The following is a 15,371-nucleotide window of genomic DNA, read 5'->3' as shown; positions in this document are numbered from 1 at the left end:
CTCCCAAAAACCTATCTGGATGTTGTTCGTCGCCCGGCCAAGCCGATAGCTGCATCCCCGCCGCGCGCCCAAAATCGTTCAGCCGTGGTTATGAGTTGTCGCGGGGCGGACGTGGGCCGGCAGGGGCCTGGGCGAAGGCGGAGGAAGCGCAGCCGGCCGCGTCCCTAGCTGATGTGTGGTCTACTTGCTCGGTCGGTGGATGGCCGCATCCCAATTCGCCAACGCCTCGGCCGCCGCGGTTGGGTTTCTGCCCCTGACGTCAATGGGTGGCGGGAGATTCTCCAACGATAGGAGACACGACCGGCGGCCGCCTCGGTTGAGAAGCAGCTTCCGCCAACCCAGAAGATCCCCTTGGAGCTTCATGACAGATGTTTCAACTGCCTTTCCTACTCACATCGAGTAGCGACTTGTCGGTTGCCACGATGTTGTTTGTGCTTCCGCGGGTTCCGCCACCTCGCTAGGGAATGCAAGCCACTCATGCATGCAACGATGTCGGCGACAAAGGGTGATTACCGGACATGCCACTCCGCCCGCAGTAGGAACCTATGGGCCTCCCAGCTCGCGCCACATGGCAGGTCGAACGAGGCCGTGCAGGATGCCGCGAGGGGCGCCTGTGGAACTCGACGATGACGATGGCAACGCCGGAGTCAACCATTAGGGGACATCAGTTTGGGCGCACTTGATTACTGCGCCGCTGCTGCACTATGCTCCCCGAACCAGTTCCACTAGTGTTGGAGCTGTGTGCGAGTTCGGAGACTCCCGCGTGGGTTGACCCAATGCTAGAAGAGCTCGCCACCTCGCTCGTCGTGAGCCTAGCAGGAGCACCAGTGCCTAGGAGCCCGCCAGGATCGGCTACAGCCTCTTAGGATGCAGATGCATCCTGGGTGGACACTCCGATGAGGGCTACGAAGTGGACGTCGGTCTCGCCTCCGACGTCGATAGTGATGGAGCCGCCACAATTCACATCGCCAGTCGAGACGCGCCCTGACCCAGCGCTGGTTGGGGCAGCCACCCTGGGCGATAAGACGGTGGTGGCTACCACGGATGATGTCAACCGCACTCCATCCCCGACCTCTACCGACGGACGCCTGAAGCGCTTCACTGAGCGAATCACAAAGCCGAGGCCGCCACCACTTCTGGAGCTGCCCGATGTCACGGCCCATGGCAGACGTACACCACCCGTACTCCCCAAGAGGAGCCGGTGGATAGCGGCGCAGAGCTTATCACATATCCCATTGTCCAAATGAGGTGAGCACCTTGTCTTGAAGCACCTGGGACTATCCTGCGGGATGGCGTCTCCTTCGACCTCAGCTTTGAAGGCGTATGATGAAGTCTTCGGCGGGAACCTTGGTAATATGCAGGCGCTACGTGAGTTGTTCCCACCGGACGGTGACATGGGTCCGCGCAAACAGCGTCGCCGCTGCTCGACAGCTCGGGCATAGCCTCCTAGCAGACGGCGCAATTCAGGTTGATCAGTTCCCAATGTAACAGCATAGCTTTCAATACACTAGGGAGGGTCCGAGCATCCTTATATATCTATTCGGACCACCTAGGGTGCCATTAAGGCATGTTGTATTGAACTTTTCATTTATCTTAATACAAAGACACGCAAACCTTTTGCGTGACCGAGATAAAAAAAACCCTCAAGTCTTGTTTGGATGTCCATGTATCCACCTCAATCCATGTATGTTGGAGTGACTTGGTGTGGAATTGCAATTGCAAACCAATTCCACCACTCCACACATGGATTAAGGGTATTTCTAGAAATTGGTTGAAAACACACCAACCACAAATGTCAGGAAAATTCCAGTTTTCTGTTTCTAGCAGTGTCAAGTTGAAAAAACACCAACCACAAATGCCAACCAAACTATTAGCATCCAATATTTTTTCTTATACCCACTTTCTAAATTATTATTCGGAGAACAATTTAAATAAAAACCAGTCTCTCTATATCTTTTCATCCTCTAGCATCTTCTCTATATCTTGTGCGTACTTTGGTGTGCCAGCTCCACTCTCCATCTTTTGCTAGCAAGAAGTCCAAAATACCATTTTGTTTTTGCCACTTTCCCCCTGTGTCTCTCCCATAAGCGTCACGGGGGTGTCTCATCGAGCCGCCACCGGGCATATTCCCCCTCACCTCTCTTCTCCTTGCCTTTGCCCAAGTTGGGGACTGGAGGTTAAGCACCCATAAGGAAGGTGGTGGTAGGGTGTTCCTCGTCTGGCTGCACAAACGTGTCATGCGGGTGGCACAATGCCTTATTCCAGCAGTCTTGTAGGATCTTCTAATGCTCTGGCGATTGGATCCGCGGCCCCATGCATGGATCCATCGTTCTCTCAAGCAGATCTATGGCCCTAGGATGGTTTTTTGTGGTAGCTCAGCACGGTGTTCCAGTGGCACGTGGTGGCATGCACTGGTGGAGCCAAGTGCAGGCCATACTGGCCTCCGCCCCCACCCTTGCTATCCAAGATTAATTAAGGTTTACTCCATATATGTATATAATTGCAAGTCTAAACTATCCATTTGGAGAGCTAGATATTCTAAGGTTACCTTCTTTGCAAAGTGCGCATATAAATCAGTAGTTGTTTCATCTATCTTTAACAGGTACTAGCTGATCGACCACAAAACTATGATCAATCTGACCAATTTGGCCCCCCTTTGATTGTGATTCTGGCTCCGCCACTGGCGGCATGAGTAGAAATTGTGAAGGATTCTTGTTTGGTTTTATTATAAGTGGTATATTTGATCAAGAGAAAAGGGCTATCTTTCAAGAAGATAAGAACTTTCTTAAGGAAAGACAATCTGGAGCTTGCTTGATCACTATATTGATACGAAGTCAATAGGGAAGCAAAGATCAAATTCTTGACGACGTGGAATTTAGATGAATGCTTATTGTGATATGGACCTGTATGTGACTTAAGATAGCAAGAAGGTGAAGGGTTGGCATTCCCTTGGCTACTAAGAACCATACGAGTAGGGAAGGGAAAGCAAAGGTCTTTCGCCAAGGTACACATGTGATGGATAAGTGAGCATGCTTTGGCACAACATTGAAGAACCAAGCAACCATGAAGAATCATTTGTCCAAAACATATGTTATTCTTGAATCTTGAATTATGGTCACTCTAAGCTATGAAGTTCAATTCTTATGTGAAGCTGCTAGGCTACCATGTTCCGACGCACACCCGCGTCATCGTCAACGCCTGGGCGATCGCACGGGACCCTACGATGTTGGAGCGCGTCGACGAGTTTGTGCCGGAGCGGTTCGCGAACGACGGCGAGACAGGCTACTTGCTTGGACAGGACTTTAGGTTCGTGCCATTCGGCGCCGGGAGGAGAGGATGTCCTGGGGTCGGTTTCACCGCGCCAGCCATGGAACTAGCTCTGGCGAGCTTACTGTACCACTTTGACCCGGCGCTGCCAGCCGGCAGGGCGTCAAAGGTGGAGATGGAGGAGCTAAACGGGCTATCCGTAAGGCTTAAGGCGATCCTACGTTTGGTTGCTAAGCCATGGTATCCTCAATAAGATCATCATGTCTTTGGTAGTAGGATCAAAACATATGTGCGTTATTTTTGGTTGTGTAATTGTATAGCATGATGTGCGATGTTAAATTGCAAAAACGTGAATAATTCTATTCTACAAGATTTACACTAAACGGTTTTCAAAGATGAGTGAACGATTAAGAAGTGCCTTTACAAATGTAGTCTCCTTGGAGCACAACTTATGAATTGCCCTTGGCAATTTTCTCGGTAGGGATGGCCTGTTCTTTTAGCCATTTCTTGAAATATGATTTACAGACGGCTAAAAATACTAGTCGTCTCTTAAAAAAAGAGTTATTTCTACCTAATCTCTTCTTATGCTGGCACTCTCTTCAAAGATGAAAAAATTACATGCAAAATGGGGCGAGGACGAGTGATGGAGGTCAACGATCGAGTACAATTCTAACTGGCGACAATGCATGGTGACCTCTATAATGACATTACTTGGGCACGACATCCCGCTTGTTGGCATTGTTCTAGTTTATCATCATTAGTACACGATGCTTGGGGTCGTTACTGAAAAATATGTTCAATGATTTGTGTGAGGATGAGAGTTGCTATTCATATCCACAAAAGATTTCAGACGATTTGTCCATGTTAACCCACCAACCAGAAGCTTGGCAATAATCTTGCAACACCCGTGAAGAGTAGGTGATTTATCTTCGGGGCAGAGGGAGCCACCTTGATTCCCTTGAGATTCAATAATTAGATTCGAGATTTTATCACGCATGAAACGCTCTCTGCTGCCAATAAGAACAAATAAGGAGAAATAGGGTCTCCTTGGCGAATGCCCCTGGTCGGCTTAAACTTATGCAATAGTTTTTTTAGAAGAAGCCAATCTCTTTATTCAACAGAGTATGAAGTACAAAACTCTACCAGGTGGAGTGATGAACCAAACATGCCTTCTAACGACAAATTAACTGAGCTTCTGGCTAGAGTATGAGCGTCAACATTGGACCTCTGGCTTTCATGAACAAACTCCACTCTAGTGAAACACCTCCTCTCGTCACATATATTTTTTCCTTTTTTTCTTTCATGGAGAAGAATGGCTACGGCCCACTGGCACTCGATGGACCTAGGATTTCATTGTGGCTAGCCCAATTGGACTCCCTCCCCACCCTCCTACTTTAGTGTGGCACTGCCACAATCGCATAACGAGGAGAAAGAGAAACAAGCACCCACCCCATTCATGTTGCTAGTGTCCCACTCGCTCCAAACCATCCAACTATGGCGGTGGCGGCCTCTGCGGCTCTGCCCCAGTCACAGCCGCCTAACTCGTTGTTCGTTGCGCTACGCGTCCACCAAAATTCTCCAAGTCCACAACTCCTCCTCAAGGTAAGAGCAATGGAACCGAAGCGACAAGGAATCATGGCGTACCACCACCTTTAGAGTTTGATGCCCTGGGGACTTGGGCAAGTTGCTGGGACCTGCAAGTTCATGTTATCTAAACAGCTTGTTGGATGGTCATCTCGGCTCTAGAACTAGGTCCTGCTTGCTTAGTTTTCATTTATGTTTTGTTTTGCTATCCTAGATATCCCCATAAATTTTGCTAAGTTGTTCCGAGGGTCTGATGTGGTCTTTCAAAATAATTGTGGTTTACTACTGCTGCCTTTTAGGTATGCTTTAATTCTTTAAAGGAATTAACATTTTATGGACAGGGGCAAAGGTAGCTTAAAATCTATATATGGTGGTTCACATTATTCACAACACTATAGAAACATGTCTAATTTCAACTAATTTATATGGTCAAAATAAGATACTTAGTGCTAAATATGTTTTCTTTGCCTGGTGCTAGTGCACCACCCAGATATAACTTGGCATAGAGCGCATTATTAGCCTCAATGGCAGCTAGAGGGTCAAATATGAATTTGCTAAGATTAGAGCTATATTCACTTATAATAGTGTTGCAGTTGTAAAAAAATTGCATGTAGCACAATTTCTTTATCTCTATATTTTGAAGTCACCAAATATCAGGTTTTCATTTCTAGGCTAAATTAAATCTTCTATTAACATTTGTTCATCTTCACTTTCGACTTTTAGATTTTCCTTGTTTTCCTTCATTTGCACAATATTGTCCACCTACCCAAATTGCTTCCCTTTCCCAGACCATGTCATATTACTCTGTCATGTCTCATAGATGCTTGTGGTCTTGTTAGCACTGTCCAACTTTGTTTCTCTAGGAGAGGGAATGTCTCCTTTAAGCTTAACTCCTCCAGCCCTTATCCATTTGTTTCCAACAAGGTTGGTATTTCCTTCTTGTACCACTTCTCTCTAGAACTGGTAATCATAGAAATGGAAGTCTAAGAGACCATCCACAATGACATGCACTTTAGTGACATCCCGACAACCAATTTTGATGTTGCCCATAGTTGAGAAGCCAAAGAAAGGATATGTGGGTACTGTTGAGTCAAAATCAAGTGCTTCTTTAGAACCATTATCAGGGTTCCTTTTTTCCACTTTAAATGCCATGGAGGGCACAAATCTCATTCTCATTTCAGTGAAAAAGGCAATGTCCTCAATGACTTTAGCATTGAGAAACCTCATTTGATACCTATTATTAGATATCTTCTATGCAAACCACCACCAAGTAGACGAGGATCCTACCTTGATCTTGAATTCATTCTCAATTTGTTTTGTAGTTACTTCTGCTGTGATAGTGATTGAGCGATGTTAGACATATCCTTTATGCCTTGTTCCGCAGTAGCACTTTCAATGAAATGAAAGCATTGCCCATAATTGAGAAGCCAAAGAAAGGATATGTGGGTACTGGTTGAGTGGTTGTATTATTTGTTACCTCGTTGATTTGTTGTGTTCATATTGGTATTTCATGACAAAAACACCATTCAATCCTTCAACAAGTTTCGTAGACCAAAGGAATGTCCACGTTGTCACAAACTCACACCTATAAGATTATCTAATCCCTACTTGTACTATAAAAATGGAATTCACTACTAATATAATGACTTGAATTTCATATGTACTGTTGTAATGTTGTGCTACTCTTTCTTGTTATTTACATTTCATGAGCAGGTTCTTATTTTCTCATATGTGGTACCTTTTGGATTTTATTTGCAAGTCTTGAATTCTATAGTTCCATCGATTGGCTTTGGCCTGATGTCCACCTAAAACAATTGGTGGTGTTCCTGCATTGAAACTTTAAAGAGTGGAGGTTCTTTTTGCTAGTGAAATTGTTGGGAAAGCAATTGGGACAATAGCTACCACTTCATCCATTAGATAGTTCACAATGAAGTCCCTGAACCATTGTCTATCAGCACCAGACAAGGCAAAGGTACATGAGCTCTTGACTATAAAACTAACAACACTTCAAGCCATTCTTGAGGCAATTGACTAGAATGTTGTGCTAGATGATGATAGACATGCACTAGATGAATTTCTTTGGCTTAACAAGTATGGAGAAGGTTGATGATGCCTTAGATGAGTTAGAGTTTTATAATTTGAAGAAAGTCTATAGAAAAACCTTGGCTACATCATCCCCTTTCATTAAGCTGCACCTCAGTCCTCAAATATCAAAAAAGTTAGCTCCTATCTAGGTTGAAGAGCTAAATGGTGGGGGTTAGATTTAGTATCTAATGGTGTGGCAAACTTTCTTTCTCATGTGGGCTACATGAAAAGGTCCAAGGATTCTCTTTATGACCAAAAGTTATTACATGAGACTAGTCAATGGTTAGTGATTGATAAGGTGTTTGGCAGAGACGCTGTAAAAGAATAATTAGTCCAATGGCTAACCACCAGTTTATTTGCTCATCACGATGTCCTTGCTATTGCAATAACTGATGTTGGTGGTGTGGGAAAGACTACTCTGGCTCAATATGCATGCCATGATGAGAGGGTGTTGATCCATTTTGATAGTATTGTTTGATACATGTATCAAGGCATTTTGATCCTCTAAGATTGATGAAAAAGATTATAGAATCTCTCACCAAATAGGTACCTGCTACTGAATTCATATATGTACTTTAAAATAGGCTTAAAAGTTTATTGGTATCCAAAAGGTTTTTTTTGCTAATTTTAGATGATACATGGGAAGAAATGAAAGATCATCATAAGTAGCAGCGGTTTTTATATCCTTTGTATGAATCTTATGTTGGAAGTCAAATTATGATTACACAAGGATGAAATCTGTTATTCTTTCTATTGAATATGTGCTAAAGAGACACAGAAAGTACTGCGTAGAGCTGTACTTGGATGGTTTAAGAAACAAACATATGTTAGATGTGTTTAAATCATGTGCATTTGTAATGGTCAATGTTTATGATGCCCAAAGATTTCATCTCATGAGTGAGGAGATTGTAAAAAAGCTAAATAGTTGTCCACTAATAGCAACAACACTTGGAGAACATCTATGAAGTAAGATGGATCACAGTGAGTGCTCCTAAACCCACAATTTTATAGGACATTGCTATACCATGTGTCCTAGAGGTTCTTCGTCTTAGCTATTTGAATCTTCCTCTAGAAGTGCAATTTTTTTAGGTATTACAACTTATTTCATCCAAAGCACAAATTCAATATTTAAGAACTTATTGATATGTGGATGGCTTCAGGAATAATATCACAAAGGCCAAGAAATTTAGGAGTAAAGGACGTATTGAACATGGAAGCTATAGCTAGAGATTATTTTGATCATCTCATAATAAAATCACTCCTCATAATAGCTGCTCCTCTAAAAAATCATTATATAATGCCTAATTTAGTCTATGAACTGGCACGCTATTTATCTGGCAAAGAAGTTTTATGGATTTTAGTTGCTAATGGCAATAGTTGTGTTCCAACCACTATACATTAGCTTATGAAAGAATTAACTATGAAGTCATTAAAGATTTATCTCAGTACACAGATTTGCATCTGCGCACACTTGTCATAAGATCCGATAACAATGGAGAAGTTTTCAACAAACCAAAAGTTGCAAAATATATCTGAATAAGCTCATAAAGGAAAGCAAATTTTTGTGGGTTTTGTGACTACATGGGAGTAGTTATTTTCCCTTGAAGATTGCATTTTCTGAGCTGAAACATCTCCATTATCTCTTTGCATCAAGCATTGATGCATCTGGTCTTTGTGAAATTTTTGAGCTGCACCATGTGGAATAGAAGTCATCAAAATCCAAAATGTAAATTATAAGGAGAAAATGAGCTTCTATGGTCTAGGTGACCTGCTAAGCTATGGAAGTTGATCTTCTAGGGGATACTTTATCATGGATTAGCCACACTAGGCAATTAACTACTCTCTAAGAGTTGAGTGGGTTTTCTATCAGGGATTAACCACTCTTTAGGAGTTGAGAGGGTTTTCTATAGAGGAGAATGAGGGCACCAGATGGAAAGAACTGAGGGATTTAACTAACTTTAGAAAGTTTGTTTGGAGAATGTTCAGAATGTTCATAATCATGCTAAAGCAGGCTCTGCTGAATAAACAAAATTTATGATTATGAGATACATGACAGTATTGCTCCTCACAAAGATCTCATGTAGTTGATAATCTGTGGATGCAATGGTGTTATACACCTAGGTGGATAGAGAATAGTTACCTTCCTAATTTGTTGTGCCTGAAACTTGATGGATATGTGTGGAATGGGTTTACCTTCCATACATTAAGACATGTATTTGGTCCAGCTTCTCAAGTTGAGGCAAACCAACAACCAGACAACCAGACTAAAGATATGACACAATTTGAAGATTGGATGCCACCTTGCCTCTTAACGTTGGTTGTGAAAGATTGTCATGCACTTTCAAAGTTATTTGACTTGCCATTAACTTTTCAGCTGCTAGAGTAAGTCACCTACCAACCATGTACATTGAGCAACCAGGTGATTCTTCTACGCAACTATTTTAGTTGCACTTTGAGTTGTGCAAACGCTTGGACCCTCAGTCTTGTCTCAAGTAGTTGGTATTACAATGCATTTACCGACTTATCAATCATCACCTGCAATACTATTAGTTACCTTCCTGCATAGAGTATTTTTAGAAGGTTATCTAAGTTGGAGAAGGTTAATATCAATGATTGTGAAATATTTTCATCATTGGGTAGACTGGGTGCCTTGGTTGCCTTAGAGAACTAAATATCAAGAGTTGTCCCGACCTAGCTGGGTTCCTATCCTGAATGGAGAGAGAAGAACCTACCCAAAGTATGAGGAAAGGAGTAATTGGCCAAGATATCCTTCCTAAAGCCCCAGGCACTATTTATAAGAAGGATGGTGTGGTGTGTGTAGAGGACTCTAGAGAATGTTTTTAAAGAGTAGGCACTCTAACATGGAGTTAGAGTCACTACTACAAAAAAAAGATTTTAAAAGACAATCTCTCTAATTAACACAAACGTGCACATCTAGGAACCATCTCTGTAAATGGTAGGCGTCCCCTAAGCAAATGCCCACTTGCAGGCATCCTAAGGCGTCTGCCTCTATTATTCGAGACTTCTGGTAATCGTTGATTAATAGATACTGTCGCCTTAGGACGTCCACATCTGTAAAACGATTAACATAAATGACATCTTAAAATGTCCGCCTCTGAAAATCACTATTAACATAGATGGGCATTCTAAAGGTCCACATGTATAAATCAATTAACAAAGACATACATCTTAAGATGTCCCTCTTTAAAATAGTCACATCTAAAAAATAATTCATAAATTTTTCATATTAACTTGGATGAGGACAAACTTTATATCAAAATTGTAGCTTTCAATGTGATTTACATCTTCAATAGTTGAGAATTTTTTTATTTGAAAATGTTTAGAATCTCATAATATTGTTTTAAGTTCTCAGATTTTGAAGTTTTAAAATCTACAATTTCCAAACAACCTCGATGTTGACATGGTATATACCAAAGTTGCAGTGGCCAGGCCGATCTAAAAGTTTATTGTTGATAAGTTTTTTATTTGAAGTTATTTATACGGTCAAATATTTGCTTTAAATTCACATAGTTTGAGAGTCAAATTTTTAAAAATTTCAAACAATCTCAGATTGAGACAAGTTTTATATCAAAGTTGTATTTAACAAGATTTAAAACTTTGTAGTTGGAAACTTTATATTTGAGTTCATTTAGTACAGAAATATTTTTAATACAAGATTGCGATATACTCACAAATAGTCCAATGGTAGTGAAGTGTTGTATGTGTTTAAGAAAGTCTTGGGTTTGAATCTGAAGACACCTTTTTTTTTTTGTTTCTCTAACAACTTCACGAGGATATTTTTCAAGACTTTTGGAGTCGCTTAAACTCTGGTGTGGAGTGTACAGTTCATCATACTCCATATTTGTCCCATGTGATTTTGGCAGCTGTTCATAAGGACCATGTCCAGTTTCCAGAACGGGTGATGCTCGTAGTAGCATCATGATGTCTGAATATGACAAGCGGTGGAATTTGTATTATATGTCTGGATATCTGTTTTATCTATCACAAAGGACGTATTGGACTTCTACACTGCGTACGCATACACACCGTATTGTTGCTCGTCCGTAGTACATTTGGCTTTTTCTAAATTCATAGTTTTTATATGTATCGAGATATAAGTTAATTATGTATCTAGATATACCAAAAACGTAGAGAGGGAGTACTAAATAGATAGATGTCCCTTCAGTGCACACGAATGGGTACACTGCCTGTGCACCTGACAGACATGGACGTCTCACCGTTCCTTGCACTGGTGCTCATTGCCGCCCTCTCCCTCCTGCTCCTGTTCGCCATCAGGAAGCCGTCTCAGAACCGCGGAGATGCCCGGCGTCTACCTCCCTCGCCGCCGGGCCTTCCCGTCGTCGGCCACCTTCCCTTTCTTGGCTCCCTGCCTCACCGCAAGCTTCAATCAATGGCCGCGTCGCAGCCCCGTCATGCTCCTGCGCCTGGGCCGCGTGCCCACCGTGGTGGCCTCCTCGGCGGCCGCGGCGCAGGAGGTGATGAAGACCCGCGACCTGGCCTACGCGAGCCGTCCCAGGGTGCGCATGGCCGAGCGCCTCGCCTATGGCCGCGACATGGCCTTCGCCCCCTACGGCGAGCACTGGCGACAGGCTCGCCGCGTCTGCGTGCTCCACCTCCTCAGCCAGCGCCGCGTGCACTCCTTTCGCCACGCCCGGGAGCAGGAGGCCGCCGCGATGGGAGGCCGCGTCCGCCGCGCCGGAGCCGGAGGCCGCGGCGCCGGCGCCGTGAACCTCAACGCGATCCTTATCTCCTACACCAACGGCGTCATCTCCCGCGCCGTGTTCGGCGACGACGGGAGCTACGGCCTCGACGGCGGCGAGGGTGAGAAGCTCGCGAACCTGTTCGCCGACTTCGAGGAGCTGACGGTGACCGTGGGGGAGTTCGTGCCGTGGCTGGCGTGGGTGGACACGCTGATGGGGTTGGACGCTAAGGCGGCGCGCACGTCCGAGGAGATGGGCGCCTTGCTCAACCGGGTCATCACGGACCACCGCCAGAGGCGCCGTGGCAACTGGCGGCGGGAAGAAGACGATCACCGGGACTTCGTCGACGTGCTGCTGGACGTGAACGAGGCGGAGGAGGAGGCCGGCGGTGTCAAGTTTGACAACGTAGCCATCAAGTCGAATATCCTGGTACGTCATCTCATAATTTGTAGACATAATTAATTATCAAGAATATAAAAAAGAATCGCATCGTAATAACATGCAGTTCGATCTTTGCTACACACGCATGCATGTCCAGGTCTTGTTTGCCGCCGCCACGGACACGACCTACACCACGCTGGTGTGGGCCATGGCGGAGCTCATTAAACCACCCACACGAGATGCTTAGGGTCCAAGACGAGATCCGAGCGGCCGTCGCCGGCAGCGGCGACGACGTCGTCATTAGTGTTTTAAATCTCCGGCTAAGACATTTTAGCGGATGACCTCAAAAACAACTATAGCAGAGCTAAATGGGGATATAGCGGGCTATAGCGGCTAAGTTGTACATAGATACAAATAGCTTGATCTTTCTTAAACAGCTATAGCGGTAGCTATAGCCGGAGATTTAAAACATTGGTCGTCATCAAGGACCACCGCTGCGCTACCTCAGGCGCGTGATCAAGGAGACGCTCCGACTGCACGCGCCACTGCCACTCCTCCTGCCCCGTTAGACGATGGAGGACATGGAGCTCCTCGGCTACCACGTTCCGGCGCGCACCCGCGTCGTCGTCAACGCCTGGCCATCGCGCGGACGAGTTCTTGCCGGAGCGGTTCGCGGACGACGACATCAAGACGACGGACTAGTTGCTGGCCGGGCAGGACTTCAGGTTCGTGCCGTTCGGCGCAGGGAGGAGAGGGTGCCCCGGTGTCGGGTTCGCCGCACCGGCCATGGAGCTGGCGCTGGCGAGCCTACTGTACCACTTTGACTGGGAGCTGCCGGCCAGCGGGCCGCCGAAGGTGGAGATGGACGAGCCCAAGGGTCTTTCGGTGCGGCTCAAGACGACCTTGTATATATGGCTCTTACATATGATATGAGTGACCTCAGTACTTCTTCATTCCGTTCTAAACGGTAAGTTATTCTGAGTTTCTCCGTTCTAAATTGTAACTTTGTAAGTCATTCTAACTCTACGTATATATGGCTCTTACTATACACCTACGTATTTGATGACTTACAGACTTTTTTCGCGATCATACACTGCACGTATTTTATTAAGGAAAAAGAAAATTTCAGCGGCCTAAGCAACCATGCAGCGGGAGGCGAGTGGCCTCCCAGCCCAATGTTGGCCCAATCCGCTACAGTTCTTTTAAAAAAAATGTTGGCCCGAAGGTGATACACACGGTGTTGGTTCAATTTCCGATTAATTTGGCCGGGGTGAGCAAACTGGACTTTGGATGGTCCTAATGGGACATTAATGATGGTCTCTATTCCTATTAAATGAGATGCCACCTAAGCAAAATGCTAACATGACAGTCCAATTACCGAGAACAAAAAAAAATTGTCTACTAGGAATAATTCATGGTTATTTCTCCAAATTACTAGTAAATAATTGTAAGAATATTGAAACTTTGTTAGAAAAATCTCCAAACTTGCATGACAACATGGTTTCGGTGTATAATCTTTGCATAAAAAAAATAAAAAGATTTAAACAAAGTGGTATTATACATTATTCGCAAATGCATACATCTCTCACATAGTTATGTAAATATGTGAGAGATTTATCCATTTGTAAATCATGTATAGTCCAACTTTGTTAATATGATTTGAAAAATTTATGGCAAGATAATACAACCATGTTATGATCTCATGCCAAAATTTAGGATTTTTAGACATCTTTAAGGTATTATTGTTTTTTCAGTCGAAGTCACCGAAATACTTATAAGCATTTCCTTGGCTACCAACCTCCAAGAAAATTCAATAACCCCCAAGGAAATGATAATTTACTTAACGGTTTAGAATAACACCCAAGAAAATGGCTGTATTTCCTTGGTGGTTAAGAATAACACTAAAGGAAATAGTAGTTTCCTTGATTGTTTGCAATTACACTCAAGAAAATGAGTAATTTCCTTGGAGGGGATTAGAAACCGCCAAGAAAACACCCATATTCCTTGGCGGGTAACCTCAACCTCCAAGGAATATATATTTCTTTGAAAGTTCAGTAACACCACCAAGAAAAATACACTTTCCTTGTCGGTTTTATTTTGGCACTCAAGGAAATTCTTAGCCTCCAAGGTAATTCCATATTCTGGTAGTGCTTGCCGCACCGTCGCGCAGACCGAACGCGCCCCTTGCCTCGTCGGCGACCAGCGGCCTCCCCTCCCCCTCTCACCTGCTTTGCTTGTTCTGGTTCCTGAGGAAGAAGAGAAGATAGAGTCGGAGGAAGATGGAGTTTGTGGAGAGAAAGAGGGAAAACAATATTATTTATTACGTGAAGACACCCGCGCTGTGTGAGATAGTTTCTATGTATTATTTTTTTACTAACATGGCTGCTATGGAAACCAGTGCATAGTTTCAAGCATTGAGACTGCCTTTAGAACAAGTAATTTTTTTAAAAAAAAATCTCAACAAGAGTTTTGCTTAGTTAATAGAAATCTGAAACAAAACACCACACACACATCAAGGCAAGGAAAGAAAATAAGAAAATAGAGAGAAAAAAGGCTACCGCTAACATTGGGGTGCTCCAAGCAGCCACGATCCACCAAGAGTCCAAGACTTAGAGCTTCATGAAAAGAACTTTAATACTGCAAGTCTGCAACCACCTGAAACCCAAAGCTGCAGGAGTTTCCAACGTTAAGTTGGCACATCTTGCCTAAAAGCCAGCCAGCTTGTATTGTTGTACATCTTCCTTGATAATGTACGCCAGTTGCAAGGGTAGTGTGACTGAATATTGAAAGATTCGTCGGTTGCGCTATTTCCAAATGTTCTACCAAAAGTAAACCATTAATCCATCGAATTCTCGCCGCTCATCTTTCTGGATGTCCATCTTGCATTCCTCCAACATTTGTAAATGGACCCTGAGAGGTCATGACTTAGAAGTTGGTGAAGACCAAACCACGGTAGGATGATTTCCCAGACTTGTTCGGTGAAAGAGCAATCTTTGCAAAGATGTGTAGAGGTTTTCAGTTGTGATACACAGAGCCTACAAATCAGGTCATTAGGTCGTCCACTCTTCTGAAATTTCTAGTGCATCAACATCGAGGAGAAAACCCTACACCCTGGTTGTGCTTTTGCTCTTTGGACATAGATTTAATTTCATGAGCTACCACTGAATTGTACAATCAATGCACTTTTAGTTGAGTAATTTCCACCCGTTGCCATGTTCTACAGCACTACTTCAGCAGTATTTTTCAGTGAACGAACAATGTTTTTCTCTCACAATAAATCAGCATAAGCCAAATTTCAGCGGAGGTGTAGAATAGTTCTGTGCTGATCTTGTC

General features: G+C 43.9%; 1 protein-coding gene and 1 pseudogene across 1 annotated transcript; both read left to right on the top strand.

Annotated features, from left to right (window-relative positions):
- Positions 1–1,289: 1,289 nt before the first annotated feature.
- Positions 1,290–3,520, top strand: LOC136457343 (cytochrome P450 71A1-like). Its single transcript, XM_066457374.1, has 2 exons — positions 1,290–1,368; positions 3,126–3,520. Exons 1-2 carry the CDS (start codon positions 1,290–1,292, stop codon positions 3,518–3,520), a joined length of 474 nt encoding a protein of 157 aa, XP_066313471.1.
- A 7,641-nt stretch (positions 3,521–11,161) lies between these two features.
- On the top strand, positions 11,162–12,971 carry LOC136457342 (cytochrome P450 71A1-like; annotated as a pseudogene).
- Positions 12,972–15,371: the final 2,400 nt, after the last annotated feature.

Source organism: Miscanthus floridulus, chromosome 6, assembly GCF_019320115.1.
Source record: "Miscanthus floridulus cultivar M001 chromosome 6, ASM1932011v1, whole genome shotgun sequence".
Classification (NCBI taxonomy): domain Eukaryota; kingdom Viridiplantae; phylum Streptophyta; class Magnoliopsida; order Poales; family Poaceae; genus Miscanthus; species Miscanthus floridulus.
Note: the sequence above shows the minus strand (reverse complement) of the source record. Positions and strands in the feature narration are given on the sequence as shown.

Bases quoted from the DNA above. Each gene is read 5' to 3' on its own strand.
- LOC136457343 (XM_066457374.1), top strand. From the start codon at position 1,290: ATGGCGTCTCCTTCGACCTCAGCTTTGAAGGCGTATGATGAAGTCTTC. The intron at 1,369-3,125 runs GTGAGTTGTTCC...GGTCACTCTAAG, and splicing joins TGGTAATATGCAGGCGCTAC to CTATGAAGTTCAATTCTTAT.